Source organism: Capsella rubella, unplaced genomic scaffold (assembly GCF_000375325.1).
Source record: "Capsella rubella cultivar Monte Gargano unplaced genomic scaffold, Caprub1_0 scaffold_2, whole genome shotgun sequence".
In the NCBI taxonomy this organism is placed as follows: domain Eukaryota; kingdom Viridiplantae; phylum Streptophyta; class Magnoliopsida; order Brassicales; family Brassicaceae; genus Capsella; species Capsella rubella.
The window spans coordinates 8,751,839-8,779,695 of record NW_006238922.1 but is presented as its reverse complement, the minus strand read 5'-3'; the positions used below and the strand labels follow the sequence as shown (position 1 = coordinate 8,779,695).

Sequence of the window (27,857 nt, the reverse complement as noted above, 5' to 3'; positions counted from 1 at the left end):
AGCTTGTTTGATGACCTTCATGATGATTACTAGCTATAGTTGTTGTTGCTACTTATGTTTAATAAAAGTGGTGCATGTTGTCAGTTCATTTTCCCACGTTTGAGGATGTGATTGCACAAAATTAAGTTTTAAAGTAACGTTAGATGCAACCATGCTCTATATAAAACAACATTTTTTTTCTTCCTACACTACAAGAAAAATGGTCTTGTGCTATAAAAGACCATTTTTAGTAGCTGTTTTCGTGTGATATAAAAGACCATTTTTCTTGTAGTGCTACTTGTATAAAGTTACACATCAAAATTATATATTTTTTCTTAGTATTACTCGCAATCTTGAATTAGTTTTATGGAACGATATATACCCAAGGCCGTCGTCCCAAATAATTCAGTAGTCCGCGTTTAGATAAACTCTTCAAACTATTAAAGCATTAGATGCAATTTTCATTATCACAAATGAAGAGACCATTCCACGGAGATGGGAATAAGATAATTAAAAATACAGTTATATCAATTTGGTAAAGGCATCTAATTCGATCGACTAATAAACCAACAACACTAACAATCTTTAACCCTTTTTCATTTGCTCATGGGGATATATACCTTAACAGTTAAACAAATATCATCAAAACCCATTGGCCAAGCTTCTTTGAAATTTTCAAACGTTAAACATTTTTTTTCTTCCTACTTGTATAAAGTTATACATGAAAATGATATGTGTCTATATATTTAAAAGGTGTAAGGAACATTGGCCAAACCTGAAATGATTTAAAGGAAGAAAAGGTATTGGATTCAGCCTAATCGTTATATCTTTGATCCTTAAACATGTCTTATAAAATGTATGCAATTATATATAGATGCAATTTCCACATCATGATTGAAGAGACCATTTCCAGTTGTTGTCAAGACACGGCATGTGATATATTATTAGAGGCAACTAGTTGGATAGAATAACCAGCAAATAAGTCACGTTTAACGTTAACGTTGTATGTTTGTTCATGGGCATATATATACTTAGAAACTATCCTCTATATAAACCAGCTAGCAACATCATATATGTAAATGGATCGAACGATAAGATCTTGTATTCTTATTGAACCATTTCAAGATCATATGTAGATGGTATTTTTCTCCTTCTCATAAAAGAGAATTCGTTGTAAGAATTTCAACCCATGGTCTTGTAGGATCTTTATTTTTTTTTGGGTAGGATCTTTGTCATTTCCAAACAATTATGTTCTGGTGTGGTGTGGTAGACTTTTTGGGGGAGATGGAATCTCATGGTTGGGCCTTCCATAGGAAACTCTTGTGGAGAAAAACATTACTTAACATATACAAGATATCTCTTTTCGAGGGTTTAAATTTTTAGGTATGGTTTTTTTAGAGAGACTGTGTAGGCTATGTACATGTAACATGTACAACCATTCAAATTGGGTTTAATTGGATTTTTTCCATGAGAAACAATAATGGTGGAAGTAGTGATGTTCTAAAATTTCCTTTTTTCAAGAAAAATAAAAGTTCAGCTTTGTCTATGACAATGCATATTGATTATTTTTTAGAACGTTTTCGAGAATAACGAATTGTTTGGATTGGTTTTATGTCCCATGCATGAGAACGAGATGAGATTAACATGGATATAAAGATTTTAAGTATGAATAAATCAAATGGTAAAGTGCCTTGTCTCCTTAGAGATATCTTAGAAGTTAGAACCTCTAAAGAAGTTACATGCCCTGACTCATGATGAAAGAAAGATTAGACAATCAATGGGGCAAGCTGATCTTTGACAATTTTTTTCTTCGTTTTGACGATACTAAGATCTTTAAGTCCATCAAATGCAAGTGGTCTCCATATAGAGTAAAGTTTGGGGTAGAAAAGTGACTTTTTCCATAGGATAAGACCTATATACTTTTTCTATATATTTTTAACGGTTTAAGGAACATTAGCCAAACCTGAAATGATCTAAAGGATGAAAAGGTATCGGATTCAAGCCAATAGCCATGTCTTATATATGGAATTAGATGCAATTTTCACATCATGATTGAAGCTGAACCATTCCAGACCGGAAATGGGACTTTGGCTTTTCCCATATGTTCTTTAACCTTTACTAAAGTTGCGGTCAAGACATGCCAAGCGAAGGAGATAAGATTAATCTGTATACTGAAATCTGAATAAATATAAATCATTACGTGTAAGAGGGAATCATTTCACAGACTAATAAAACGAAAGCTTGACTTATATAAACATCTGAAATTAACACAAGGATATATATATACATAAAGAGTGAAATGCTTACTGTTATTTGTGAAGTCCATATTAATTTTTGGAGTTTAACGAATTGTTTGGATTGATTTTATGTATTCCATGGCTCCAAGTACATACATGCGAACGGAACATGCATGATATATAAGATTAACATGTATACACCAGATTCTAAATATTAATAAATCAAATGGTAAGTGCGTATGTGCCTTGTCTCCTTTGATACCTTTGAACCTCTAAAGACGAAAGATAGTGGTGACTGGTGAGTTACATGCATGTCCTGACTACTCATGATGAAAGAAAGATTAGCCAAACGTTGGGGGTAATTAAGCTGATCTTTGCCATCTTATTATTGTTTATGTCTTCTTTTTGACAATACTTAATTTTAACATCTTCAAGTTCAAGTCCATCAAATGCATGCAAGTGGTCTCCATATCTATCGACTAACGTGGTCATATTACTCATGTTACCCAAGTTACCTAGCGTTTGATGGATCAACACAGTTTTGTCCGTAAGAATATTAGACAAAATACTTTTAGTCGGTCCGAAGAGCAGAAAAAAGTAATTTAATTACACCCCGCTACATCCAAATCCAAATATTAATGACGAATAATTTAATATATATACAAATCAATATTAAAACTCATTATAAATAGAACTAGGCTAGGTTTAATTTTCAGTTTCAATATTACTCTTCAATCAAAACTCAGCCAATTCGGAATTGGAATTTCCCAAAGTGAATGGGACTGATGATAATAAGACGAACATAATGAGAACAAACATGTCTATCCAACTTTTCGTATGTTGGTGGTAGAAATTAAAAGAGAACAAGATTCAGATCATATCAATCGTTAACCTATATGAAGAATACTCGACTATCAACACAAATATTTGTATATATATAACCACCTGATATATTATAATCACTTATCCATATCAAAGAAAAGTAACACAAGAATAAATTTATATATAAAGAAAAATGATTGGTAAGCTTATCGGAGGGATTACTGGAGGGGTTACCGGAGTGGTAACAGGAGGGATTATTGGGTTCGCCAGAGGGATCAGATATGACTCGAACGATAAAAAAAGAAACGGCAAAAACATGAGGTTTCAAGCCAACCATGGTCGTCCAGCGAACCCTAACCCTCCATCCAACCAAGTCCCTCCAGCCAACCATGGCAGTCCAGCTAACTATTGCCCTCCAGCCAACCATGGCATTCTAGCTAACCATGAGCCTCAATCAAATCATGGCCGTCCAGCCAATGCCCTAAATTACTATGATAAAACGGGTTCAAAATCAAATTCAGAATCAGAAGCAGAATCAGAATCAGAATCAGACTTACAATCAGACCATGACCACCGCATGAGGCTTTGGCCCAACCATGAGCATAACTATCACCGTCCAGCCTGCCATGGTCGTCCAACCAACTATGGCCGTCTAGCCAACCGTGAGCCTCAAGCAAACCATGGCCGCCCAGTCAAAGCCATCATTTACTATGATAAAAAAGGTTCAAAACCAAACTCAGAATCAGAAGCAGAATCAGAATCAGAATCAGACTTAGAATCAGACCATGATCACCGCATGAGGCTTCATGCCAACCATGAGCATAACTATCGCCGTCCAGCCAGCCATGGTCGTCCAACCAACTATGGTCGTCTAGCCAACTGTGAGCCTCAAGCAAACCATGGCCGCCCAGCCAAAGCCATTATTTACTATGATAAAAATGCGTAAAATCATCAGAATCAGAAGAAGATTTAGAATCAGAATCAGACTCCGAATCTGACGCAGACGTGAGACTAACCTTAACAAATTTCATCCTATTAAACATTTTTCCACTTATTTTTAAATTTAAATTTGGTTAATGGATGGCAGGAGCAGCATGAAGTTGCATACATTAGCCACGGGATGCAGAACTACGGCAGACAGAGGATGCAATACCGTGACATTGACAAAAATATTGCACATTATGATCACTTGTATGTGGTGCAAGACCATGACGGGGCAGGGAATATGAACCTCTACAAAGTTGAAAAAGAGACTGCAATGTTTTGGGGCGTGCATGCGATATAACACTATGATAGGCACTGGGTACTGAAGTAGGTCCGTGTAGACTACTTCCACAAACTCAGGTGGAGGAGTAAGGGACTCTAGACTACACTTTAAGTACTCTGCCGATTCATATAAGAAATTAATGATTATGTATCCCAAATAATAAAATGTTAAATATGTATTTGTGTGATGGACATGTTTCAGGACTTCTGATTATAAAAAAAAGTTCTTGTTTGATGTCCTTATAATTATGATTACTAAGGAGTGTTATGTTGTTGCTACTTATGTTTAAAAAACATCTTGTAATTTGATGTATATGTTTCCAGTTGATTTCTTCTTGTGGAAGGGTTAAAATTTATTGATTGCACAAAATTTATTTGAATATTATGTTGTAGGATTGGATAACAAAAATCCTAATGAATTTTAGTGCTGCATGTTGTATATAGTCAGTACTAGAAATTGTCTCAATACGTATGGGGTTGAAAATAAAATATGCATGCATACATCGTATGTAACTAACTATATATTAAAATATGCTTAATTATTTCTAACTTAAGGTTGATCATTTTTAACAGTTAATATTATGAGTCAGTATGTTGTTTATAATAAGTAATATATGTATATATATATATATTCAAAATTAAACATTTTATTTTACTTTTCGACATATATATATTTATATAGTACAGAAAGCTTGATTAATTGGAATTAAATATAAACTTTTGAAAGAAGCAAATTTTTTTATATTGCGTAACTCTTTTTTAACAATGTCAAAAAAAAAAAAAATGTCTCAATTAATAGGAAAACATTGAACTGAAGCATTAATGTATAAACTCTTCATAAAGTAAATGGACCCTAAGCCTAAGGCCATCCAAACTTTGCAAGCATTGGATGCATTTTTTATATGATCGCGATTGAAAATACCATATTCCACAACAGAGACGGGAGTATGGGACTTAGATTAAACGTAATGTTTTATAGAGTATTAATAAAGGCATCTAGTTCGATCGAATAATAAACCAACACTAACCATTTTTCATTTGTTCATGCCTTCATGGGCATATATATATATATATATATATATATACCTTAACAAACTATACTCAAAATCCATTAGCCAACCTCTTCGAAATTAATTTCCACGTTACGTAATTTTTTCTTCTTACTAGTATGAAATTATACATCAAAACTCAAAAGACATTGGCCAAACCTGAAATGATCTAAAAGTAGAAAAGATATTCGGATTCAGTCTAATAGTTAGTCTTCGATTCTTAAGCATATACATATAGTCTCTCTGATTCTGCAATTGGATGCAATTTCCACCATCACGATTGAAGAGACCATTCGATAACGAAAATTGGGACTTTGATTGAACTAGTTATCCACATACATTTCTCATATGTTCTTTACAGCTTTACTAAATTTGCGGTCAAGACACACCATGTGATCTATTAGTAAATCCAAGTTCAATCGAATAACCAACAATAACTCTTGTTTAACGTTGTTTCTTCGTTCATGAGCATATATGCCTTAGAAACTATCCTCTAAACCCATTAAGCTATCATTAAGCTCTTTCCTGCCATATATAGTAGATAGTAGATAAATTAAAAAAAAAAACTCATGGCATAAATCAAAATCAAAACCCGTAGTAAATAGAACAGATTAGGTTTAATATATACCCAAAATTTCTTATTATACTTTAATCAATTTGGGGAAAAAATAAAAATAAAAATAAAGAAGAAATTTTAGAATTTCCCAATGGAATTGGACTGATCATTCATTACAAAGACAAATGGAATCAGAACAAATATGTCTACTCAGAATTTGGTATGGTGGGAGTAGAAAAAAATAAATTAAAAAGAATAAGATTCAGATCATATATACCATGATATTTCCAATAAGGAATCATATCAAAGACTAATAAAACAAACACTTGACTTATACAAGAATTGTGTATATATAAACACCTGAAAGATCTTGATCACTTATCCATATCAAAGAAACTTAAACACAAGTAGAAATATATAAAAAGAGTGAAAAATGCTTGATAGAGTTGTCGGAGGGATCACCGGAGGAATCACCGGAGGGATTGGAGGGTTACTCGGAGGAATAAGGGATGGATACAACGAAAAAGATTATAGGAGAGGCCGATACGGCTATGGCTACGAGGAGCACAAGGAGTTCGAGTCTCATGTTCAGACTGATGGAGGCTACTCTGACCGTCAAACCCGCTACAAGCACCACACGAATCTTCCGACCAACCACTCCCGTAGACCCATGAATCACCACATGCTCCCACGGTCTGACGTGGACGAGGAGTTTTATGAGAGTAGACAGAGCCACCACACTAGTGCGTACGGCAACAATAACCACCACAACGTACGTAAGCCGTATCTATAGTCTCAAGATCTTACTAATCATGCTATGACATTTTCTTATATATATACTCTTCCAAAAGCTGTCTATAACTAGTTAAAACTCCTGATACTTGCATGCTAATATTTTTGTTGAATAAACCTATTGATTCTTGATTTATTTACACATTTAAAAAATGTTAAAAACTAATCAAAATTGTTTTTTTTTTTTAAACCCTTCCATTAAAAAGCAAACACTTTAGAGCAAAATGTAAGATTAAGATAGATTCTAGTGTAATTCTTATATTTAAGATCTTACCAATAATCTTGGTCTAGTGTAATTCTTATATTTAAGATCTTACAAGCCCAAAAGCCAACAGCACGCAGGCCCAAAAAACATACACAGCCACAAAGGCCCACAAAGGCATACAAGCCCCACTTTACAAGGCCCAAAGACCAAAAACCAAGGCACCTAGGCCTGAGAAAAAAAAAAAGGAAAAAAAAAAATTGTTTTAGAATCATAGGCATAGATATCATGTGTTTTTTCCTACACTAACAAAGATGCAAAAATTTGATATCCTAATATTTTTCTTTTCAAAAACATTTGTTTTGGCTTAATGATCATTATGTAGGGAAAGATGGGTAATGGATGGCAGGGGCAGCATGAAGATGCATACCACGGCGGGCACGGGATGCAGCAGCAGAACAGGCTTATGGCTCCTCAGGTTCCAACACGCCATGTGTACATGAACCCCGTTCAAGACGGCCGATACCAGTACTGATACAAAAGACAGATCTGGGAGTAAGGGACTGATCTAGACTCCAAAATACCTACTATGCCGACTTATCTAAAATGTTAATTAATGACTATGTATTCTCGAATAATAAAACTTGTAAACATGTATGTGTGTGATTGACATGTTTCAGTATCGTACCAAAACCAAACAAGAGACCTTTGTAACAAAAGAAAGAAGTGTTCGATCTTGTTTGATGACTTTATGATTACTACGAAGTGTTGTTGTTTGCTACTTATGTTTAATAAAAGTTTATGTCTATTATAATCAGTTGATTTCCTCCTTAAGCATGAGACTAATTTCAAGCACTTATAATAGCATTCTTTTTCTGGCCTTGATCAAGAGGACGAATCCTCAATCAATAAAGTATAATCACAAATCTAGGGTTTAGAGAGACTCTTCAAACTTTGCAAGCGTTAGATGCAATTCCCATCACGACGGTTGAAAAGACCATTCCACAAGAGGTAGGTCTTAAATTGAACTTGTCCCTTTAATATTTTCCTTTTGTTCTTTACTAAAGTTACGGTCAAACACGCCATGTGATTAAAAAGCATCTAGCTAGTTCGGTCGAATAAACCAAAGAGTAACTCCCGTTTACCGTTTTCAGTTTTGTTCATGGCTTAGCAACTATCCTCTAAACCCATTGGCCCAACTCTTCAACAATAGACATGTGTCTATCTATCTATATATAATTCTATATATTCAATGGTGTAAGGAACATTGGCCAAACCTGGAATAATATAAAGGAAGCAAAAGGTATCAGATTCAGTTTAATCCTTAATGACTTTTATACTACACATGCATATATATATTCCCTCTGATGATTTCAAATGTGTATACTAAGCAGCCCGCAAGAAGAGACCAAACAAGACTCTCAAATTTTCAATAGAAACACTAATGGTACTCGAGAGTTTCCTTCAGTATAAAGCTCATCATCATCATCATCACCATCACCATCATCATCCTCACCATCACAGGAACTCCTCCATTGCTGAGAAACCGAATCATCAAGTTATGGAGTATGAAGACATGACCCGTGACGTGATGAAGGCGTCAGCACATCATATGAGGAAGGTGAAGAGTGAGAGGATGGCAAAAGATGAGGATATTGACAAAGAAGCAGAGATTTTCATCAATCTAAAGCACAGAAAATTTAGCAACTGTATATGATACTAAGCTTCTTCCTTTAAAACTCACTAAGTATATTTTGAATTTGTGATGGTGTTCTTCTAATTGTCACATCTATTTTTATTTTGTTTGTGTAACAAAACCGGTGTTTGATACGAATTACATAATATCAAGGCACAGCTATATATATAATATATCCAAAACACTTTTATTAATGTTCTAAAAATACTTCAAAACCCACAAGGTGGACACAACAAAATCTGAGTTTCCCAAAATAGAAACTAAAAACCATTATAAAATGGTGAAACACCATAAAAGGTAAGTAAAGTATGATCCATTACTAAAGGATGGATCTGCAGAGAGGACAAGTGGTGTGATTATTACCAAACCATTTATCCAAACAAGCCGTGTGAAAGTAATGCTTGCAAGACACTAACTCACTCACTTCCTCCTTCTCTTTAAACCTACACAGACACACACAACACTCCATAGCTTCTCTCTCCTTCCTGCTTCCTCTGTTTTCACACAGAGCTTCGAAGTGTGTTACAGAGACTCTTCTTCCTCTTCTCTCTGAATCCTCATGATCTTGGTCGTCCCCTCTGTTCCTTGCCTCGTTGGTCTCATCAAAGCTCAGCATGTGAAGAACAGATCTTACCATGTTCTTTAATAGAGACACTGAAACAACTGTGTTCATCACTAACATTGGCATCACTCCTTCTGACGCAGTCGGGTAATGTGAAAGACCCATTCTTCTTCCTACAGATACTATTTTTTCCTTGAGATCTTTCAGGAGCTTTAAATAAAGAGAGCAACTGAAGAAGTTTCTTAAAATCCAGCCACTACAGTCTAATCCTCTGCTGGCTTCTTTAACTATATCGGTCTAAACGCGTGGCATCACGCGTAAGGTACGAGACCAACACATGATTGTGAGTTTGTGACTACATCACAAAAGTCTCTGACACGTGGTTCTGTGCAAGTGCTTTGTGGAAAGCTTCTCAAGTTCCTGTGCGTCAAGAAACTGACACGTGCGACTCCACTGATCCATGAAAACATAACACGCCACACCATCTTGTAACACGGCTCTTTCCCACTAACTTCAGAATTTTCTTGTAGGTTAAGTAAAAAGAAAAACTTCACATTGTACTGTATATACATCACATGCCACTAGATGCACTAGTGCTGGATGTTGCTGATACACAAGTCTTTGACTGGATCAAAACATTCATCTTTTTTGTTTATTCCATGGAAGGTGGTGATGAGTAATATCTACTACATTAACATATACAGAACTCTATATGTAAATGCAAGACACTATGTGAACTGAATCTGTCAGCGTCTGGCTATATAAGAACTCTCCTATTTAAATGGATGTTGCTGTTGAATTGGAGGAGCCTTCTACTTGTAAAGATTTATAATAATCCTTCTCTGCGTCAGCCATTCTACTCTGGAACATTGTCCATTCCTTTTTGCATCTATCCCTCACCTGCAAAACCACATAACAAACACACATTGAAGTCTTCCTCACGACACACAATTCTCACCACGAGAGAGGGAGATAGAGATTAAAAAGCTCTGTTACCCCTTGCCATGGTGCTTTCCCGTCTGTCGCCTCACCCTACATTAAGCGAAAGAGAATCAGATTTATAATCGAAGAAGTGAATGTCAGATCAAGAAGAGACAAAAATGGACACATAGAGAGTTCTATGGGGTTTACTTGGTTGCCAAGGGATGGAAAAGACTGATGAACGACCCACTGAGAATCAACTACTCCTATCTTCTCATGTGCAGGCTACATTTCAGCGTAAAATATATACAGTTTCGTCAAATTAACAAACTATATTGTTATAGCCAAGCAAACTTTTCCTTTGCATGACAAACAACGAACTGCAAGTGTCCAACTCTTACCTCAGCACATCTTCTGAGTGCAAAGTCAAGACCCCAACCGTGAACCAAATCATTCTGTTGACAGTTTAGGTAAAGAATATAAGTAAGACTGACAAGAAGATAAATGTAGGGAAAGTGAGGGGAAACTGAATGAAGAATGAACAAGTAAAGGATGAGGTTAATAACCTGGATCATGTGCCACACGCATCGCCAGGCGGATTTTGAAAATACAGGAGCCATGATCTCGACGAATCTACATTAGTAAATGACACAAAAATTTAAGACTTGTTAGTTCTTGTTATAGGAAAAAGACAACTCATAATAGGCAGAAACAAGGTTTCACATACCCAGCACATGGAGGGAGATGAGGATCTGAGCACCATCCAGGTCTTTCTTCTGTTATCCTGATAATAATCAAAGCCCATAATTTTGTAAAGATTATTATGCATAAAACTAAACATAGCCAGAATGTGAGGGTTTTTTGTCCATCATACTTGTGGACTTCCATATCTCCTCGTCTCTTGGTCATCTGCCACGTTAGTCCCTGGTTTGGTTCCAAGCCAGGTTGGGAAATCTCCAGGCCATGCTTCTTCACCATCTTTATGTACCTGTAAAAAATCAAGATATCACAACAGATCAATAAAATTGAAGGGAAAGAACTCATGTAAAGGTTTATAACAACTTACTCTTCTGCATTAAAATGCTCGACTCCAAGGTCTTCATCCCAGATGAATATATAATCATACTTTGCTACAATATCAGGGTGCAAAAACCTCTTTGCATACCACCTAACATATTTCCAGGTGCCAAGAGAGTCAGTAGTCATAAACATCAACATAATATTTTCTACCATAACCAATAAAGAGTGGTTGATAAGCAGTTGATACCATTTTGTCTGCTTTCGCACGCTAATGTGTATAGCAGTCTTCGACCATTCAAACTCATCCCACTCGGTTACCCGGCCGTCATAATGAAACAGAACAATAGTGAAGTTCTCTGAAAACTGTTGAGAAGACGATAAATAATTTATGACATGAAGTCAAAACATCAAATAAAGGGAATGAACCAACCTTCTTGACACAAGCATCGATATTTGCTTTCTGATTAATACCCACAGTAAATGTTGCGAGGTATCTTGGTTCTTTGGTCAAATCCTGAGGAAGCAAATAAGGTATAAATAATTACATTACTTTTCTGTATCAAGTAATGCAGCTAAAATGATGGTTTTGATGATATTAGAAATCAATAATTTGACTACACACCTCTTGCGGTAACCCCCATAATCTTCGCAAATAGAAGTCTGATTCGGCAGCAATCATACCCGGAGGCAACATTTCAGCACCACGAGGATTTGAAGGTACCCAAATCTGCAGCAAACTCAGAAATGAAACATGAAAACATGGACAGATACAAGACCATTAATCATGAATACACAGTAATTAAAAGTTTAACAAACACAAGTACTTTCCATACATAGTTTTCTTCGAGTTTGGCAAGGTAAATTCTAAATGACTAAACTACGTAAGTTATCTGTTAGGTTTTGATATTAATTAACATGTATCCCCTGTTTTGGAGTGCAAAACTAATTAGATTTAAGAGTCCTCAAACATATATCTTTGGGGAGACCTAAGACTTTACGTGTTCCCTCATTGAAGAAGAACCTCAGTTGCATATTGTAGTATGAATGGGTAGGGGTAGATAAAACTTGTAAAAATACTATAAATTTCAAAACATTGCATAAATAAATAAGGAGTAGAAACTTGCCTTCGATTTGTCAATTGGACCGGCTGAGCTATTATCGTTACCCTTTGATGATGACCAAGCTTTATGACTGTCTGGAGTTGCAATTGTTGAACTCTTTTCCTCTATATATGAGAGATCGCGTGACGGAAGAAAGTTTGTTGGGAGACTCACCTGAAACATAAGAGAAAGATCTTTTGATGATGAACAATGGAGCATATCCTAATTAAAAACAGAAATTGGAAGACAAGGGTTGATTCTATAACCTTGGTGATTGATAATGATGGAAATGATATTCCAACCAGAAAGCCGAAAGTTACTCCGAAAAATGCTGTTGCAATGATCTTCATTCCATCTTTTGATTTCCTACTAATTGAACTGAAATAACAAGAACCAAATTTGGCTTATAAGGTTCTCTGCACCTCTTGAAACACTGACCAAATTCGTAATAAAGAGAGAGACAAGATTTTGACCTGCGTGAAAAGATTCCCATATCTTCTCTAATCTTCTGAGTGTAGCTTCACAGTGTAAATGTGCAGCACTATATCAAGAAGAGGTTTCAAAAGTCACCCACCGAGTTTCTTCTCTCTACTGTAGTAACTCCAAAAGGCCCCTTCTGACAGTAGAGAAGCCAGGAACCTTTTATGCGTAACACCGCGAATTGTGATCTAGAGAGAAAAAAGGAGACTTTTAATATAAGTTCTAATGCCAAGAAGAAGAAGACACAGATGGACAAACAAACTAGGACCACCTTTTAAATGGAAAACCTGGTCATCATCCACAGTTTCTAAAATTCTCTTGTCAAAAAAGTAAGTCATTATCGTAGAACCTACAGATGAATACAATATAGTGCATCTAAACCAACCAGGGGATAAAAAGGCTTCAATACCAAACTATTGACCAGACTATATATCCATAAGTCAAAACAAACAATTAGATCATTCCCTTAAAAGATGATCACAATTTCAAGCAATGCATGTGCTTCCCCCTTGGAAAAAAGCAAAACAAAACCCCTAAATACCAGGAGCAATACAATCACAGGACATGAATCACAAAAACAGAACACTTTGCTTAGATTGCAAGACACAACAAAAAAAACAATTAAACCCGGGATAAAGTCAGCTATGTACCACATTTAATTAAGAGAACACAAACAAATCAAAAGCAAGCCCATAAGACTAAGAAATACTAAAAGAGCCATGTTTCAACACCAAAGAGAAACAAATGGTACCATACCAAATTCTCCAAACGCATAGGCAAAAATTCCACAAAATTTCCCAAATTTTCTCAATACAAGAATAAAGGCGTCACCTTTAATATCGATACGAACGAGGATTACTCAATAAAGAGAAATGCCACAAACGAGATCCCTCAAACCAGTGAAGAAACACGAGATTATCGCTCCTCACCCACACACAACAAAAACGAAAGCCCAAAAACCCTCTTCGTAGAATTCGAGACACACACACAACGAAGAAGAGAGAACAACACACACACACACACACCCGTGATCGCCTTCGTTCTAGAGAACGCCAAAAACGTGAGAGAATGATAAGAAACGAGTTAATCTTTAGACAATCAAGAAAAAGGAATGATTTTTATCGAAACCCCTTATCGGTTTTTCTTACTTGACTTTTCCTTTTCAAGAAATTCAAAAGAAAGCTTAGGTTTTTTTTTTTTTTTGGTGACCAATGGAATTTTCTGGGCGTATATTTAGGTGTAGAGAAGAAGAAGAAGAAAAAACCAACGAAAGCTCTCAAAGCTGCTTCTTCATACAATTTAATTTTCAAAACATTAAGGAAAAAAATTAAATATTCAACCTTTTTTTCTCTTGTTCTTCGCAACCTCCAAAACGCAGAGTTTTGTGGGAAATGGGAAAAGCTTGAAAATGCACGTAAACAAACAAAACCCCCCGACACAACACGCATATCCGTGGACCGTACTTAGTCGACATATAATGATGCCAATTTAAATTGTTGTATCCTATTTTTCACAATACACTGTTTTGATTTTAATTTCATTTTTTAATAACATGTAAAGTATCAAAACAAATCTATCAATACTCACTTTATCAAATCTATCATCAATTTGTCATATTCTTTGCTGCAAATAAACAAGAAAAAACCAAGATCTGTATTTTGCAACAAAATCTTTCCGGAAATCACGCAACAATTTTGATGAGGATAGAAGAAGATAAGTAGTAATAAGAAAGCAATTTTTACAAATTTAATAGCAAAATGATTTTTATTTCTTACCTTAAAAATTTGTATGAGTGGATACGTTTTGGTGGAGAGAAATGGGTATAAAATAGAGGTTGGAGTTGTTGTGATGGCGTTGCTATAATTTGGGCGATTTAAGAAAGGCAATGAAGGTTTTGACTATAACGTAATGTATGATGAATGTGATATACAGTAAATAGAGTTTGGCAAAGTATCATATAAGAAAAAAAAGTAGGTTTCGTACCAAACTGAGGAGTCCACTTTCTTTAATAAGAAGGTCCCTCTCTTTTATTACTTTGCTTTTTCTTAACATTATTATGTTTAAATGTATCAATCGCGACATGTTTCAGAAGATCACGTTAACAAAACTGTGTGACATTGGTAAGAAGATGATGTAATGTAGTAGTAAAAAGAAGCAATAAGCAATTTGTTACAAAGTCTACCTATTTATATAGTTACTTTACAAAAGTCCACGTATGTAGTTGAAGACATGACTCTTTTTGGGTTATGTACATATTAAGTTTGTTATTATACATCGATCAACAAATCAATCACAAATAGACTATACATTGGCCTCACCACACATAGGCAAGCAAAATACTCGGAGGCTTAAGAGATTTACAAGGCAAAGAGAGGGATGTGAATATCTATCCTTCATTGGTTTCAGATACTGCTTCGGGGAAGGGAGGGAGCCAGAGCTCTACACGAGTACCTCCAGCTCCTAAGGCTGCATCAGAGCTGCGAGGTGATATAACTCTGATCACGCATCCGTAACTCTCCAGGATCTCTCGGGCTACGGTTAAACCAGCCACAAAGTTCCATGTCATATTGTCTTCAACCATGTTTTCTGACAGGAGTTCTGCTCCAAACGGTGTTAGCGAATGCATTTGCGTCTGCATTGATGTAACAAAGTTGTTAACAAGCAATATAATTTCTCTTATTAAACTGGTAAGACCTCAGACTTGCATACAGGAAGTAAAAAGCATCAGCATATAAGTTTGGTCTTGTTTACCATATAGCGCATATCAGGACCATCATCATCAATTACTACCAGACTACCGCCTGCAGGAGCTCTGGTCGACAAAATTTCAACTTTTCCCCCAACATGAGTGCGCAATAAAGCACCTTCAATGAGATTGCTCATAGCCTGCCTTAAAGCCGGTTCTTCAACAGCAACTAGAAGGGAAGCTGAGTTTTCACCTAGCTCCACCACTCTTTGCTGAGTAAGAGCTAGTGGTCTCACAGTCTCGACCATATCTAAAAGCACATTAGAAATGTCGCATGGTCTTCCTGACATAAATGAAAGAGATAAGCCCTCCCAACACTTTGTTTTGTAACAAGACGTTCAGTTAATGGCTCAGAAGCTTGTACCTTATACTGTGCGTTTGAACGGGTGCCAGGGCCAGAGGTGGCATAGGCATTTCAGAATCATCTGATCCAGAACCCAGGGAAAGGCGTGTACTTGGGATTTGTGACCCATCAATGGGGTCTTTATGTTCATAATTTGATCTCCTTGTTTCATTATGTGTTTTGTTTATCTTCTTCAGGGCTTCTTCGTTGTAGCGGACTATATTAGCCTGAAAAATGATATGCTTTGTAAATACACATCGAAAAATATTTTGAAAAGAATCCTCATGCTCAACGCATCTAAAACAGATTTATGAAGACAACTAAAAATAAGAGTCATGACACTAGTCACAAGTACCCAAAGGGACAAAGTAAGAGAAGGTGAACCTTTGTCAAGTGAACTGCATCCTGAAGTTCTTCAAGGGTATCTTTTATTTGATCGCCTTGAACTATTAAGTTTTCAACAATATCATGTGAAACCTACAATGTACAAAAACCCAAGTCAGTCCGATAATTGCAAGACTCAGGGAGAATAACACTTCCGGCCACAAATGTTAACTGGAAAGGACCTGACTTCTCTTCGTGTGAGTTGAAAGCATTTTACTTAAAGTCCTCATGGTAGAGAGCGGACCACGGATCTGGCAAAAAGCCAGAAAAAAAAAATGCATGATATAAACTAAAAGGAGACTTTAACATAAGATCTATGTATGCTAAGTTAACAAGTGTGTGGCTTGTACCTGCTCCACTAGCTTACTCATCCTTACATTGTTTTGCCAAGATGACTGTTGAAGTAACATTGTTTTCTACACATACCCACAAATTGAAAAGGTCAATAAGGGTTGAACATAACAACACCATGATCAGAAAGAACCGAACACATGCAATGCCATCAACAGAAGAGACAGGATATATGAAAAACCTGATCCATGACATATGCCATAGCGAGAGTCCGCGAAATATTAATGGCATAAGATCTCTGCTCTGCAGTGAAAACCTTAACAGAAGGAAGTTTAACTTTAGGTGGTTTTGTATTAGCTGAAGCAGGCAAAGCATAAGCTTCCTCTGGGGAAAGAAATTGCTTTAAACCACACGTTTTTTCCTCTTCCTCCTTCTCCTCCTCCTCCTCCTCCTCGGCTTCTAACGGTAACTCAGCAACCAAGAAACCGACAACAAACGGGTGTTTCACCATTGGAAACACAGCAGCTCTATGTTTACTCACAACTTCAACCTATCATCATCATATTATGTCAAAAAGGTAATCTTTTCTAGGCAAATTTGCAGAACACACGAAGTAAGTAGCATACTTGTTGACTAGAAAGTGATGCTTCAGCAGCTCGTAGACCGGCCGGTATACCAAAGTTTCCGACTAAGATCACAACATCTCCCGCATTAACACTTGGATAACATGTGACACGACGCAGCTCTAATCGATCCATCACATAGCTACCAGCTGGTCTTACATATATCTAAAAACCAAAAACAACATAAAACCCCCAACTTTAATTTCAGAACACTCTGTTTTCAGAAAAAAACCCAACTTTAATTTCAGAACACTCTGTTTTCAGGCAACAATGGAGTACGAAGAGAAGAGACGCACCGAGAGGACTGCATTTGGATCCACGATTTGACGAAAGAGATCTAATTGCTCGAGACAAAGACGTTGAAAATCAGGACTTGGCAAGATAATCTTAGTCTTGAGATGGTCTTTCTCAATCATCTGTGTGAACTCTACAGGAGTCGTTGAAGCTCCACGAATCGCAGAAGCTATAGCGGAAGCAGAGGCCACCATGGTGGTGGTCTCTCCTCCGGGGTCTGAATCTTCATTAGATACATTGTGGTTCACGTAACGGAGACCGCGTGTGAATATAGAAGACGACGACGAGGAGGACGAGGAGGAGGAGGAAGAAGACGCATTGAGTAGCTTGATCGAAGAATTAGAAGGTCTAGGGTTTGGAATACAATTGGAGAAGTGTAAATTAGGGTTGGATGAGAGAAGGGTCTGAGAAGCGATTGCAGAAAGAAGCATCACTACAGAACACGACAGTGGAGTTTTTAACTTTGTGGCTGAGACTGAAACAAACTCTCGCGAGGAAGACGATACGATGATATTTACAATTGCAATTCACCAATATAAACGGCATCGTATTACTAAACTTGCAACTTTGATCATAAACGTCGTCGTTTAATGCTTGAAACAAAAACAACATTGTACAACAAAATATTAACAAATGCTTTTAGAATTTTTTGTTGTATTTCTTGGTAGACACTGTAGACACTACACCAATGCCTGCAAAATAGCTTAGTCATACATAATAAAAGGATTTGAGAAAAAACGTGATAGATAATAGAGACAAAAACAATTTCTTTTTTAAAGAGAACCATGAAAACAAAAACTTACATATGAAAATGGAAAGCTACTATAAAAAGAAAGATATCATATGAAGATAATCCTCAAAAGGAAGCGAGCATATGTGTATGTCATACTCAAGAGGTATTTTAGTAACAAATTTCAAATGGATTATTTTCTACTAACCTTCCCAATCAAAACATATAAAAACGAGTTAGTAGTTATATAAGATTATGTACATAAAATATGAATTATTTTTCATTTCTGATTTTTGCTTAGTGCCTTGGTGGGGGTAACGTTTCTCATCTTTCTTTCTACAATTTTCACTTTTTTTTTCCATCTTCAAATTTCAATACTTTTTGTTTGTTTGTATCTCTTCTAAACCCTATACTATTATTATTATTGTTTTTGTAGAAGATAAAAGCCCCCGTGATTGAGTTGAGTTAGATCTCTCCACCTCTTCTTCCTCAGCTTTACCAATGAATCCAATCATATCTTCTCTGTTTACTCTCTCGTTGCTATCATCATTCCTATCACTATCAACATCAACGCATGCGCAACAATGTCATTTTCCAGCAATCTTTAACTTTGGTGACTCTAACTCCGACACCGGTGGTCTCTCCGCAGCTTTTGGCCAAGCTGGTCCTCCTCACGGCTCTTCCTTCTTCGGCTCACCCGCCGGAAGGTACTGTGACGGTCGTCTCGTCATTGATTTCATAGGTAAAACAAACTCTTTTAGTATATACAAGTGTCTATGAATGCGTTTTCTTGATTTGGCTCTGTTTTGAAAACATTTTCTTGATTTGGCTCTGTTTTGAAAACATATATAGCGGAGAGTCTTGGCTTGCCGTATCTAAGTGCGTTTCTAGACTCGGTTGGTTCAAACTTCAGCCATGGCGCTAACTTCGCGACTGCCGGGTCTCCTCTCAGAGCTCTTAACTCCACTCTACGTCAAAGTGGATTCAGCCCATTCTCACTCGATGTTCAGTTCGTCCAGTTCTACAATTTCCACAACAGATCTCAAACTGTTCGTGGTCGCGGAGGGGTTTACACGACGATGTTGCCTGAAGCAGACAGCTTTTCACAGGCTTTGTACACGTTTGACATTGGACAGAACGATCTCACCGCTGGTTATTTCGCTAATAAAACCGTGGAACAAGTTGGAACCGAAGTTCCTGAGATCATTAGCCAGTTCAAGAATGCTATCAAGGTTGGTCTCTCTGTTTCTGACTATATAGCTATTTACTCTGTTTTTGCTTAAGTGGGAATACAAAAGTGTGTTTTTATATTGTGATGATAGAATATATATGGACAAGGAGGGAGATACTTCTGGATTCACAACACTGGACCTATTGGTTGTTTAGCGTATGTGATTGAAAGGTTTCCGGTTAAAGCATCAGACTTTGATTCACACGGATGTGTCTCTTCTCTGAACCACTTAGCTCAACAGTTCAATTACGCTCTGAAACAAGCTGTGATTGAGTTAAGAGCTTCGCTATCTGAAGCTGCCATCAGTTATGTGGATGTCTACTCTGTCAAGCATGAGTTGTTTCTTCATGCTCAGGGTCATGGGTTCAAGAGATCGTTGATTTCATGTTGTGGACATGGAGGGAAGTATAACTACAACAAGGGCATTGGATGTGGGATGAAGAAGATTGTGAAAGGCAAAGAGGTTTACATAGGAAAGCCATGCGATGAGCCTGACAAGGCTGTCGTGTGGGATGGTGTCCACTTCACACAGGCTGCTAACAAATTCATCTTTGAGAAGATCGCCCCCGGGTTGAGCATGGCCTGCCACAGGCAATAATAACAAGAGGAAACAAGCTTTTCCTCTTTTTATGAGTTTGTTTCTTTTAATATCTTAGAAAGGAGACAAATCTAAGAAAAAGATTTATTAAGAACATGAAACTTGTGCCTGTGTTTGGCTATCACTAATATGAACTTATTAAGAAAGCAATAAGATTTTTGGTGAGATAGGTTCATCATTATCAACATGCATCTACATAACCATCAAAGTATCCAAAGGAGCACTAGAATACAAGCATATATGTAAAGAAAGTTAGTCAGAGTTTTCAGTATTTGTAGTGGTTGAGATCGATAATCACCACTGTAATATCATCCATACTACCTCTACTCACTGCCAGGCTTGCGAGTTCTTTGCAAGCCGCCTTGGCCCAAGAAAACTCGGACTTCATCTTTATTCGATTCAACGGTGTGATCTTTTGTGACTTGGAAGGTAGACTCCCGATTTCACTGTGGGGTGAGGGTGATTCATTATCAGAGTTGCAGCAGTAACTTATGGCTTTTGCACATCTGGGGGATTGAACTGATGACTTAACCAGAGCAACACGACGAAATTTTGAAGATGGGCTCACATTGACACGGCCCTGGACCAAGTTCTCCTCCTCACTTTCTCCAGGCGTCTTTCTCTGAGCTAGAACTTGCAACACGGTGTCAATCGCCTCTTGGTTACTCACCACATCCCAAAGTCCATCAGAAGCTAAGACAAGGAACTCCATATCTTGTTCCAATTCAAGTATTCTTGTATCAGGTTCAGCAATCACCCACTTCTTTAAGTGTGCATCTCCAATGCTTCTGGAAACCGCGAGTATCCCATGAACTCGCCAAGACCCTCGATGAATATCAACATAACCTCCCTATAGATCAAAATGCCAGGGCAAGTATCAGAACTACTCTCTCAATCAAGTCTTATCACACAATCAGCGAACATACAAACTTCTTCACATTCTTACCTGACTCTCAATTCTTTCCTTTTCGTCATCCCTTCCTGCTTTGTGATCAGTTGTAAGAGCCTCAGCAACGCCTCCTCTGCACAAAACAGCTCTACAATCTCCTAAATTCGAGACAATCATCTCTTGATCTTGTATCAAAGCTGTAACACAGCAGGCACCACTCACAACACCCTGTAGTATTTATTTATGTTACCAGTAAGTCCAAGTATAGTTGTAATCTTCTTACAACTAACCTCACTGGAAATTCAAAGACTGTTCTTTCTTACCTGTTCTAAGAAATCACGATCGGTCCTTAAATAAGCAGCTTTAAAGGCTTCTACTTTCTCCTCCTTGTCCTTACAATTCTTCATCATCTCAAGAACATTCTTGTGCAAATTCTCAGCCACAAATTCCGCAGCTTTGCCACCTCCATGACCATCATAAACTCCAAAGAAACCCTTCAAATCAAACCCCAAACAAAACCCATTACACATAGAACACAACCCAAGTTTTCAAACCTATCATTCAATCAAGAAGAAGAAAGAAAGATACCTTTTTTGAGCTACCAACCAAACAAGGAACAACTCTGTGACCATCTTCCATAAACTTCTTCTTCCCCTTTCTCGAGACAACGCCAAAACCGTTACCACCGAAGCATGCGGCGTCGTTCTCCTGAGCGTAGTCTCTGAATCTGTCTCTGAATATAGAGAAATCAGTTCGAACAGGTTTCAGGTCAGGGATATCTAAGTGGGGAGGTCTCCTTCTCTTCAAAGGCGAGACCTTTGGGATCAACAATGGGGAAGAACTCGAGGGCAAGGCCGTGCTCAATATATTAGCCATGGGAGGAGAAAGGATCGTCTTGTTTTCCCCTGAGCCGAGAGTAGTAGTCATATCGCTGTCACAGAGCAAGCAACGGCTACCAAAACTGTGAGCGGAAAAAGAAAAAGGAAAAAGTCAATTGGTAAAGTGTTAGATGCTTTAGGGTTTTGGCTCAGTCAAAATTGAAGAAAAGTTCAGATTTCTTTTTCAAACATTCAAATCGGAGAAAGAAAAGGAAAGGCAAACAATACTGTAACTGAACATTCATACATAGTTACATACATATATATAATGTATATATTTTCATCATATCTAATAAAAAATAAAAAAATAGAAAAATAAAATATATAATTTAATTATTATTATTTTTAACTAATAACTAAACAGCTAAACATATATCTTATCTTTTTTCCTATAAGAAATTAGTTGATTTATAATTTACTAACAATGTATATGTTTAGTTAAAGCATTGTATTATTACCTTAAATTTTTTAACTATGAAATAAATATGACTAGATGTCAAAATAAAATGAATCTGATTATAAATATGTGTTTAGAATTTTTTTATTTTTTAAAATTTTTAAAGTTTTATTTTTAATATGTGATTTTATGTGCATAAGAGTTTAAGTAATATTGTAGCAAAATTCAAAAATTTATTTGTATGAGGATGTATATAATATATACAATATATATCTATTTGTATGAGGATGTATATAATATATACAATATATATCTAGTGCTAATATATATATATGGTTTTGTATTATATATATATATATATATAATTTTTATTATGTAATTTGTTAAAAAAAAATACTACAGATCATCACAGTATATGACTTGATGATATATATTTTCAAATTTATTATTGAATATTAAATCTAATTATCAAATATAACTACGTTTTGGCTGTGTATTATTACAAAAAAAACATTATGATGTATTACTTGGTAAAGAAACATGTTTAAACGTCAACAAAGACAAAAAAAAACTACTTATGCGTTATACATTGAAATGCCAATCTGTTTCACTGAAATTACGTATTGAGTCAACTTTTAATAAAATTCACTTTGACTAGTATAATAATTCCATTATTAAGTTTTCATGGATCTAAAGGTGTTTTTCAATTTCCAATTTTTAGCCTAAAACCCTAATATATAAAATTAAATTTTAGATATCTTTATTCAGATTAATGTTTGACAAACCAAATGGATGATACATTTAGTCAATTAGTATATGTTTTCATAAATATTATATGCCACTGATTTTTAAATATAAACATTTTCACCTTCATTATTCTAACTAAATTTCTCTATTAATTGGAGAAATTCATGTTAGCATCAAGTATCAACAATTTTTTTTTAATTAAAAAAATTTGAGAAAATTGACACGAGTTAAAATAGCTTAACTCAATTATAAAAGAAATTTCTTACCAAAAAAAGATAAACTAAACTAAAAATTACTAAGATATAGAGTTACCAATAATTGTTGGTGTAAGCCCTCCCAAGTGTAAGCTCGCTCAAGTGTTTATCTCAGTCTGTTGAGATTTTATGTGTAATCAAATATTTACTATAATATATACTGTACGCAATAAAATAATCAAATTTTGAGTATATATGAGCTCAAAGTTGATATGTCAAACTGGTTTAACCTATTTCTCCTATATACATAACTATATATATGATAGAAGTGAAGTGTTTATTTCATTTAAGAGTTGTGGGGTAAGGAAAACGAAGAAATATATTTAATGCGATTCATTTTTAGAAATAAAAACTAAGGAATCTAATTACTATTATGACTTATTCTAAAGACTTTTTAAAAATTAGTATTTAAAATTTCCAGTTAAAGTAAATACATAAAAACAAATATAGATAAATAATAAATGCATCAGTCAAAGAACTTAATATAATATGAAAAAAATGGTTGCGATCGCCAATTACATTATTCCAACTAGGTTAAAATATGCACTATGCACATTAATGTTATTTGTAAATACATTTATTTAATAATAATATTAATGTGTGAAGTGACCGTAGTCTAGTAGCAAATGATAAATCCACTGATGGACATGCACTATTACACCAGTGATCGAGCTCCGCCCCTAAATATTGACCCAATATTAACTAAAAAAAAACTTTAATATTTGTAGTTATTTCTATAATTATAATTGATCATCGGATCTTCTGATTCAAGTTAATAGTTGGTGAGGTATCCCCATATTTTGAATAACATCATCTCCAGTTTTTCAAAGGACCCAAAATTTTAATTAATATTATGATGATGAGCTATATATAAAGATTATGAATTATAAGTTTTCTAAGATTTTTAAGAATTAGTACAAACTGACGTGTGTTAGAGGTACCGTTTTTGTGTTTTCTCTTCAGTGATACAACCCAATGGATCTACACTATAAATCAATCTCTTGAAAATCCTTAGAAATTTTTTATGATTTGGGAGGAATGATAACGAATATATACTGATAGGTAAAAAAAATATAAGAGACAAATAGATAGGAATAAACCAAAACCCGTAGGAGATAGGAAACAAAGTAAAATAATCATGCATATACATATATTGGACTTTTAAGGTGCAACAATTTTTATGTTCAGAAAAATAGTATGTAAAGCGGCATCAATGTATGTATCAATGTATATGCAAAAGAAAGAAGACTACTTTTCAAGAGAAAAGAAGAAACCACTACATATCTAACATAATAAGAAATTATCCACTACACATGCAACAACAAAGGAGAAGTATTGAGTTAACTTCAATACTTACTAAGAAAAATTAAGAGCAACCATCCTTAAATTTGAAAAATCCCAAAACATGATGAAATTAATTGTTAAATATAGATCTCACCATTTTTACAAAGTTGTGTTCTCTCTAAATTTGATTGATTTAATTTGCTGATGGAATTGGTGAATTAGGGAGAGAGATCCGAAGAAAAGAGAAAGATGAAATGAGGAAGAGAGAGTTACCTTAAGAAAGAACGAAACGGCGTAGAATCCAAAGAAAAACGAAACCAAAAGTGAGAGATAGAATGCGTGAAAGGAGAGAGTATTATCAGTGGGTTATATAGATAGTGAATTATTTGTTATGTTTTGAATGGAGATAGTCTCTTTTGTAACCGTCGGAACATGCATTGGAAATAGTGTCTAAGTCTTCTCTTTGTAGTCCATGTTACCAAACTATTTCTTTGATCATATGATTCGCCGAACCTATTTCAAGTTTTCTAATTTTGTAAACCGTGTTTTTGGGCCATATAGCTAAGCCCAATGAATTGTATTGACTATCATTTATAACATTCAATGTGTATTGTATATCAATTGAAATGTACTGTATATAGAATATCAAATATGTAAAATATCATATTTTTTATAGCTTATAACAATAATGAAAATATATTATATTAAAAATAAGAAATATAACTAAATTTATGAAAAATAAAAATTGATAAATTATTCAGTTATAAATTTTAATAAGATTTAAACTCAATGTCAATTTGTTGTTATTCAATTAATAATTCTAAGTTATGCTTTAAATTTAGTCTAGTATTATTGGAACTTACATTTGTAGATTAGTCTTACTATATTCTTAAATTTGGTGTTATTCATTTCACATATTTTATTAAAATTCAATTTTATTTATAAAATTTTGTAATCCCTCTGTTTCAATTCAAGTTTCATTCTAAGTTTTTTTACACAATTTAGGAAACTATTAAATTTTCAGTTTACCCCTTATTAATACATTATATATTAATATAATTGTCTTATCTGTCAATACATCAAATTAGTAGGGATCAAATTGGAAAATTACATAAAAATACTAAACGACACTTGTTTAATTTGAAACTAAACTTAAAGTCTAAAACGTCACTTATTTTGAAACTAGAGTATAATTTGAGATGAAAATATTTTGGAGTTTACTAAGCAAAGTTATAGAAAATTAATTAATAACAATATATTAGTAGAAATTAAATGACAGTAGAAATTTTTTATAATATCAAAATTTATAGATACAATTTGTATAACCATATATCACACAAACGCACACACACATATACATTTACATAAATATGTAATAAACATAATAAGAGTAAATGTCAGTCAAACTTTAAAACCATTGTAAAGTAAAAAAAAATTACAAGATTTTTGTTCTTAAAAAAAAAAAAAGAGTCCTTTAAATAAACATCTAATAATTTTTGTGCAAAAAGTCCCCCTTAAAATTAACAGGTATATATTATTTTCTACTGGTTTTCCAAAAAAAAAAAAAACTTTTCTACTTAGTTCTCTGCCAACTTTAAAGTATTAATAACACAAGTCAAAATCATGGTCATTATAAATAAAAATAATAATTAATTAGGAGAAAAATCAATATAATGATGCTCATTAAAAAAACTTTAAATCGTGATTGTGCCACTAACAATATCGATCGTGAGGTCCATCTCTGGTCCCTTGTTCATTGTCCTCATTATATTCTAAACTCAGCTCAAAATGGCATCAGTTAGCGTGATGATACTTTAATCCAAGAAAAATTGAGTGCCAAATAAATATCATTGAAGATTTTACAAATAGACCCGATGTGGCCAGGATTGATGTTGTTGACTATTGTTTACCAATAAGGACGATTCTGATTAGCCGCCAACGACTATATAATTAGACTTGTGTTAAAATATCCGAAAACATTAGACCAATCCTAATAACATATCCTCAATCTCAAATACTGATTTCGCAAAACGATGGACAGAACACAAACTTTGATTTATGTTTCCATAGGGCTTGACTACAAATATTCATATGAACAACACCAAACACATTCATATGGTGAAATCATAGTACAAGGGGAGCAACGAAATGGAGTAATCATGATGAACCTTGGAAGATTCCATGTAACTTCCATTAGCGTATTTAAATAAGAGATCATGATGCGGTGGTCTCTCTCCTCCTCGGTGCGCCACGTCAGCGGCAACTAGAGTCATGGTCCGTTTCTGCATACTCATCAACACATTTTGCCACGTGTTGACCCTTGACTGTTCCTTGCCGTGAACACCAACGTTCATCTCCGACAGGTCCTCGCTTCTCACCCCCATCACTTCCTCTGGCTTTGCACCATCGAGGATCCAGATCAGACAAGAACAAAACCCTTTCGAGATCTCCGAATCACTGTCCGCTTTAAACCTCATCCTCCCATACTCGTCCATCTTTACCTCCAACCAAACCTGAGTCGTGCACCCCGTGACTCTGTTCGCCGAGACGCGAGCCGAGTCATCTAGTGGGGCTAGATCAGCCGCGTAGTTTAAGAGACGTTTGACTCGGTCGATCGGTTCGGTTAAGGACCGAAACTCAGATACGAGGATACGAAGCTTGTCCGAGGTCTTTGTCCCCAAGGGAGCTTCAACCGTTGCGAAAGAAAGACTAGGGCTTGTAGCGTTTGGAGTCGAAAGAGAAGAATCTCGCATGCATCTAATGGTTTTAAGACATAATCTTGGGAGTTTGGAAGAGAATCTTGGGTTCTGTAAAGATTTTCTTGTTGGTCCGGAAGAAGATATCAAAGGAGGAGATGCAAAGGCCTTGATGAACGATGATGAAGTGTTCATGTTCCGTAACAAGGGCAATGCAACAAAACAGAAAAAAAAAAAAAACCAAAATTAAAAATGGGAGGAGAAGGTAGAAGAAGGAGAAGAGAGAGAGATATATAAATAAAGGTAATCAGAGGAGAGAGCTCCTTCAACTACGCGACAGAGAGAGGATCATGATTGCATTGAGATTTCTACATCGCGCCAAAACTATTTTTATGTGTAGATTGATTTTGCATTACATATTTATATATATATTACTATTTTAATTAAAGGATTGTTTATATATCAAGATGACCAAGAAGATCCTTTAGAAATATTGTTATATATAGCAAATCACAATATGTAATAGAATTATGCAAATATCAAGATGACCCTAGTTTTTAAAAATTTAAAGACAAAACTTTCAATCATTGACCTAGGTGGATGCTAAATGTAACATTGGTGAGTGCTAAATTGAAAACTCCAATTGACTTGGAGTTTTGAATAAATATGTTCATTGCTAATCACCATATCCTATAAGATAGGAGTGTTATTTTGTTTTAATTGTAAAACGATACAAAAACACGACCGAGTCAATAAAAATAACCAATTCAAAAGAGGTAGGCTACTTCTA

The 27,857-nt window shown here is 35.2% G+C and overlaps 7 protein-coding genes across 11 annotated transcripts; 2 read left to right on the top strand and 5 right to left on the bottom strand.

The window, feature by feature from the left end:
- Window positions 1-6,267: 6,267 nt before the first annotated feature.
- On the top strand, window positions 6,268-7,720 carry LOC17895378. The gene is made up of 2 exons (XM_006302867.2): window positions 6,268-6,681; window positions 7,289-7,720. The coding sequence occupies exons 1-2, from the start codon at window positions 6,343-6,345 to the stop codon at window positions 7,436-7,438; spliced, it is 489 nt and encodes a 162-aa protein (XP_006302929.1). The 5' UTR covers window positions 6,268-6,342; the 3' UTR covers window positions 7,439-7,720.
- Window positions 7,721-8,728: 1,008 nt separating this feature from the next.
- LOC17895811 (probable E3 ubiquitin-protein ligase XERICO) lies at window positions 8,729-9,610 on the bottom strand. The gene has a single exon (XM_006300357.2). The coding sequence runs from the start codon at window positions 9,324-9,326 to the stop codon at window positions 8,919-8,921; it is 408 nt and encodes a 135-aa protein (XP_006300419.1). The 5' UTR covers window positions 9,327-9,610; the 3' UTR covers window positions 8,729-8,918.
- A 177-nt stretch (window positions 9,611-9,787) lies between these two features.
- LOC17894707 lies at window positions 9,788-13,870 on the bottom strand. 3 transcript variants are annotated; one of them, XM_006300924.2, is made up of 15 exons: window positions 13,514-13,870; window positions 12,676-12,870; window positions 12,469-12,580; window positions 12,227-12,376; window positions 11,725-11,829; window positions 11,533-11,616; window positions 11,350-11,465; window positions 11,149-11,250; window positions 10,957-11,070; window positions 10,810-10,866; window positions 10,649-10,715; window positions 10,484-10,537; window positions 10,293-10,367; window positions 10,158-10,193; window positions 9,788-10,061 (listed from the first exon to the last, which is right to left on the bottom strand). In XM_006300924.2, the coding sequence occupies exons 2-15, from the start codon at window positions 12,693-12,695 to the stop codon at window positions 9,939-9,941; spliced, it is 1,215 nt and encodes a 404-aa protein (XP_006300986.1). In that variant the 5' UTR covers window positions 12,696-12,870; window positions 13,514-13,870; the 3' UTR covers window positions 9,788-9,938. The 3 variants fall into 3 exon arrangements, with proteins under 3 accessions (XP_006300986.1, XP_023643634.1, XP_023643633.1); XM_023787866.1 differs by having other exon boundaries at window positions 13,439-13,525; XM_023787865.1 differs by lacking the exon at window positions 13,514-13,870 and adding an exon at window positions 12,954-13,321.
- A 961-nt stretch (window positions 13,871-14,831) lies between these two features.
- Window positions 14,832-17,975, bottom strand: LOC17894011 (chloroplast sensor kinase, chloroplastic). Of its 2 annotated transcripts, XM_006300783.2 has the most exons (9): window positions 17,366-17,968; window positions 17,073-17,234; window positions 16,688-16,996; window positions 16,506-16,571; window positions 16,338-16,406; window positions 16,156-16,248; window positions 15,793-15,998; window positions 15,434-15,707; window positions 14,832-15,314 (listed from the first exon to the last, which is right to left on the bottom strand). In XM_006300783.2, exons 1-9 carry the CDS (start codon window positions 17,792-17,794, stop codon window positions 15,069-15,071), a joined length of 1,854 nt encoding a protein of 617 aa, XP_006300845.2. In that variant the 5' UTR covers window positions 17,795-17,968; the 3' UTR covers window positions 14,832-15,068. The 2 variants fall into 2 exon arrangements, with proteins under 2 accessions (XP_006300845.2, XP_023644093.1); XM_023788325.1 differs by lacking the exon at window positions 14,832-15,314 and having other exon boundaries at window positions 15,585-15,711; window positions 17,366-17,975.
- Window positions 17,976-18,240: 265 nt separating this feature from the next.
- On the top strand, window positions 18,241-20,100 carry LOC17894383 (alpha-L-fucosidase 3). Of its 2 annotated transcripts, none has more exons than XM_023787689.1 (4): window positions 18,241-18,259; window positions 18,530-18,835; window positions 18,946-19,325; window positions 19,416-20,100. In XM_023787689.1, exons 2-4 carry the CDS (start codon window positions 18,595-18,597, stop codon window positions 19,920-19,922), a joined length of 1,128 nt encoding a protein of 375 aa, XP_023643457.1. In that variant the 5' UTR covers window positions 18,241-18,259; window positions 18,530-18,594; the 3' UTR covers window positions 19,923-20,100. The 2 variants fall into 2 exon arrangements, with proteins under 2 accessions (XP_023643457.1, XP_006302412.1); XM_006302350.2 differs by lacking the exon at window positions 18,241-18,259 and adding an exon at window positions 18,376-18,407.
- LOC17895527 (probable protein phosphatase 2C 14) lies at window positions 20,092-24,751 on the bottom strand. Its single transcript, XM_006301007.2, has 5 exons — window positions 24,645-24,751; window positions 21,400-21,772; window positions 21,135-21,305; window positions 20,869-21,039; window positions 20,092-20,772 (listed from the first exon to the last, which is right to left on the bottom strand). The coding sequence occupies exons 2-5, from the start codon at window positions 21,736-21,738 to the stop codon at window positions 20,188-20,190; spliced, it is 1,266 nt and encodes a 421-aa protein (XP_006301069.2). The 5' UTR covers window positions 21,739-21,772; window positions 24,645-24,751; the 3' UTR covers window positions 20,092-20,187.
- Window positions 24,752-26,405: 1,654 nt separating this feature from the next.
- On the bottom strand, window positions 26,406-27,436 carry LOC17894699 (sufE-like protein 2, chloroplastic). Its single transcript, XM_006301449.2, has one exon. It carries the CDS (start codon window positions 27,260-27,262, stop codon window positions 26,483-26,485), a length of 780 nt encoding a protein of 259 aa, XP_006301511.1. The 5' UTR covers window positions 27,263-27,436; the 3' UTR covers window positions 26,406-26,482.
- Between the last annotated feature and the right edge of the window lie 421 nt (window positions 27,437-27,857).

What these genes read in the sequence shown, in the direction of transcription:
- LOC17894383 (XM_023787689.1), top strand. Translation starts at nt 18,595, where the DNA reads ATGAATCCAATCATATCTTCTCTGTTTACTCTCTCGTTGCTATCATCA. An exon ending in TCTCGTCATTGATTTCATAG is followed by an intron (nt 18,836 to 18,945) that starts GTAAAACAAACT and finishes AAACATATATAG; the next exon opens with CGGAGAGTCTTGGCTTGCCG. An exon ending in AGTTCAAGAATGCTATCAAG is followed by an intron (nt 19,326 to 19,415) that starts GTTGGTCTCTCT and finishes TTGTGATGATAG; the next exon opens with AATATATATGGACAAGGAGG.
- LOC17895811 (XM_006300357.2), bottom strand. Translation starts at nt 9,326, where the DNA reads ATGGGTCTTTCACATTACCCGACTGCGTCAGAAGGAGTGATGCCAATG.
- LOC17894699 (XM_006301449.2), bottom strand. Translation starts at nt 27,262, where the DNA reads ATGAACACTTCATCATCGTTCATCAAGGCCTTTGCATCTCCTCCTTTG.
- LOC17894707 (XM_006300924.2), bottom strand. Translation starts at nt 12,695, where the DNA reads ATGGGAATCTTTTCACGCAG. An exon ending in ATGGGAATCTTTTCACGCAG is followed by an intron (nt 12,581 to 12,675) that starts GTCAAAATCTTG and finishes TTGTTATTTCAG; the next exon opens with TTCAATTAGTAGGAAATCAA. An exon ending in CATCATTATCAATCACCAAG is followed by an intron (nt 12,377 to 12,468) that starts GTTATAGAATCA and finishes CTTATGTTTCAG; the next exon opens with GTGAGTCTCCCAACAAACTT.
- LOC17894011 (XM_006300783.2), bottom strand. Translation starts at nt 17,794, where the DNA reads ATGCTTCTTTCTGCAATCGCTTCTCAGACCCTTCTCTCATCCAACCCT. An exon ending in CATCACTTTCTAGTCAACAA is followed by an intron (nt 16,997 to 17,072) that starts GTATGCTACTTA and finishes TGATGATGATAG; the next exon opens with GTTGAAGTTGTGAGTAAACA. An exon ending in TGAGTAAGCTAGTGGAGCAG is followed by an intron (nt 16,407 to 16,505) that starts GTACAAGCCACA and finishes GCTTTTTGCCAG; the next exon opens with ATCCGTGGTCCGCTCTCTAC.
- LOC17895378 (XM_006302867.2), top strand. Translation starts at nt 6,343, where the DNA reads ATGCTTGATAGAGTTGTCGGAGGGATCACCGGAGGAATCACCGGAGGG. An exon ending in GCAACAATAACCACCACAAC is followed by an intron (nt 6,682 to 7,288) that starts GTACGTAAGCCG and finishes ATCATTATGTAG; the next exon opens with GGAAAGATGGGTAATGGATG.
- LOC17895527 (XM_006301007.2), bottom strand. Translation starts at nt 21,738, where the DNA reads ATGACTACTACTCTCGGCTCAGGGGAAAACAAGACGATCCTTTCTCCT. An exon ending in TGGTTGGTAGCTCAAAAAAG is followed by an intron (nt 21,306 to 21,399) that starts GTATCTTTCTTT and finishes TTTGATTTGAAG; the next exon opens with GGTTTCTTTGGAGTTTATGA. An exon ending in AGGAAAGAATTGAGAGTCAG is followed by an intron (nt 20,773 to 20,868) that starts GTAAGAATGTGA and finishes TTTGATCTATAG; the next exon opens with GGAGGTTATGTTGATATTCA.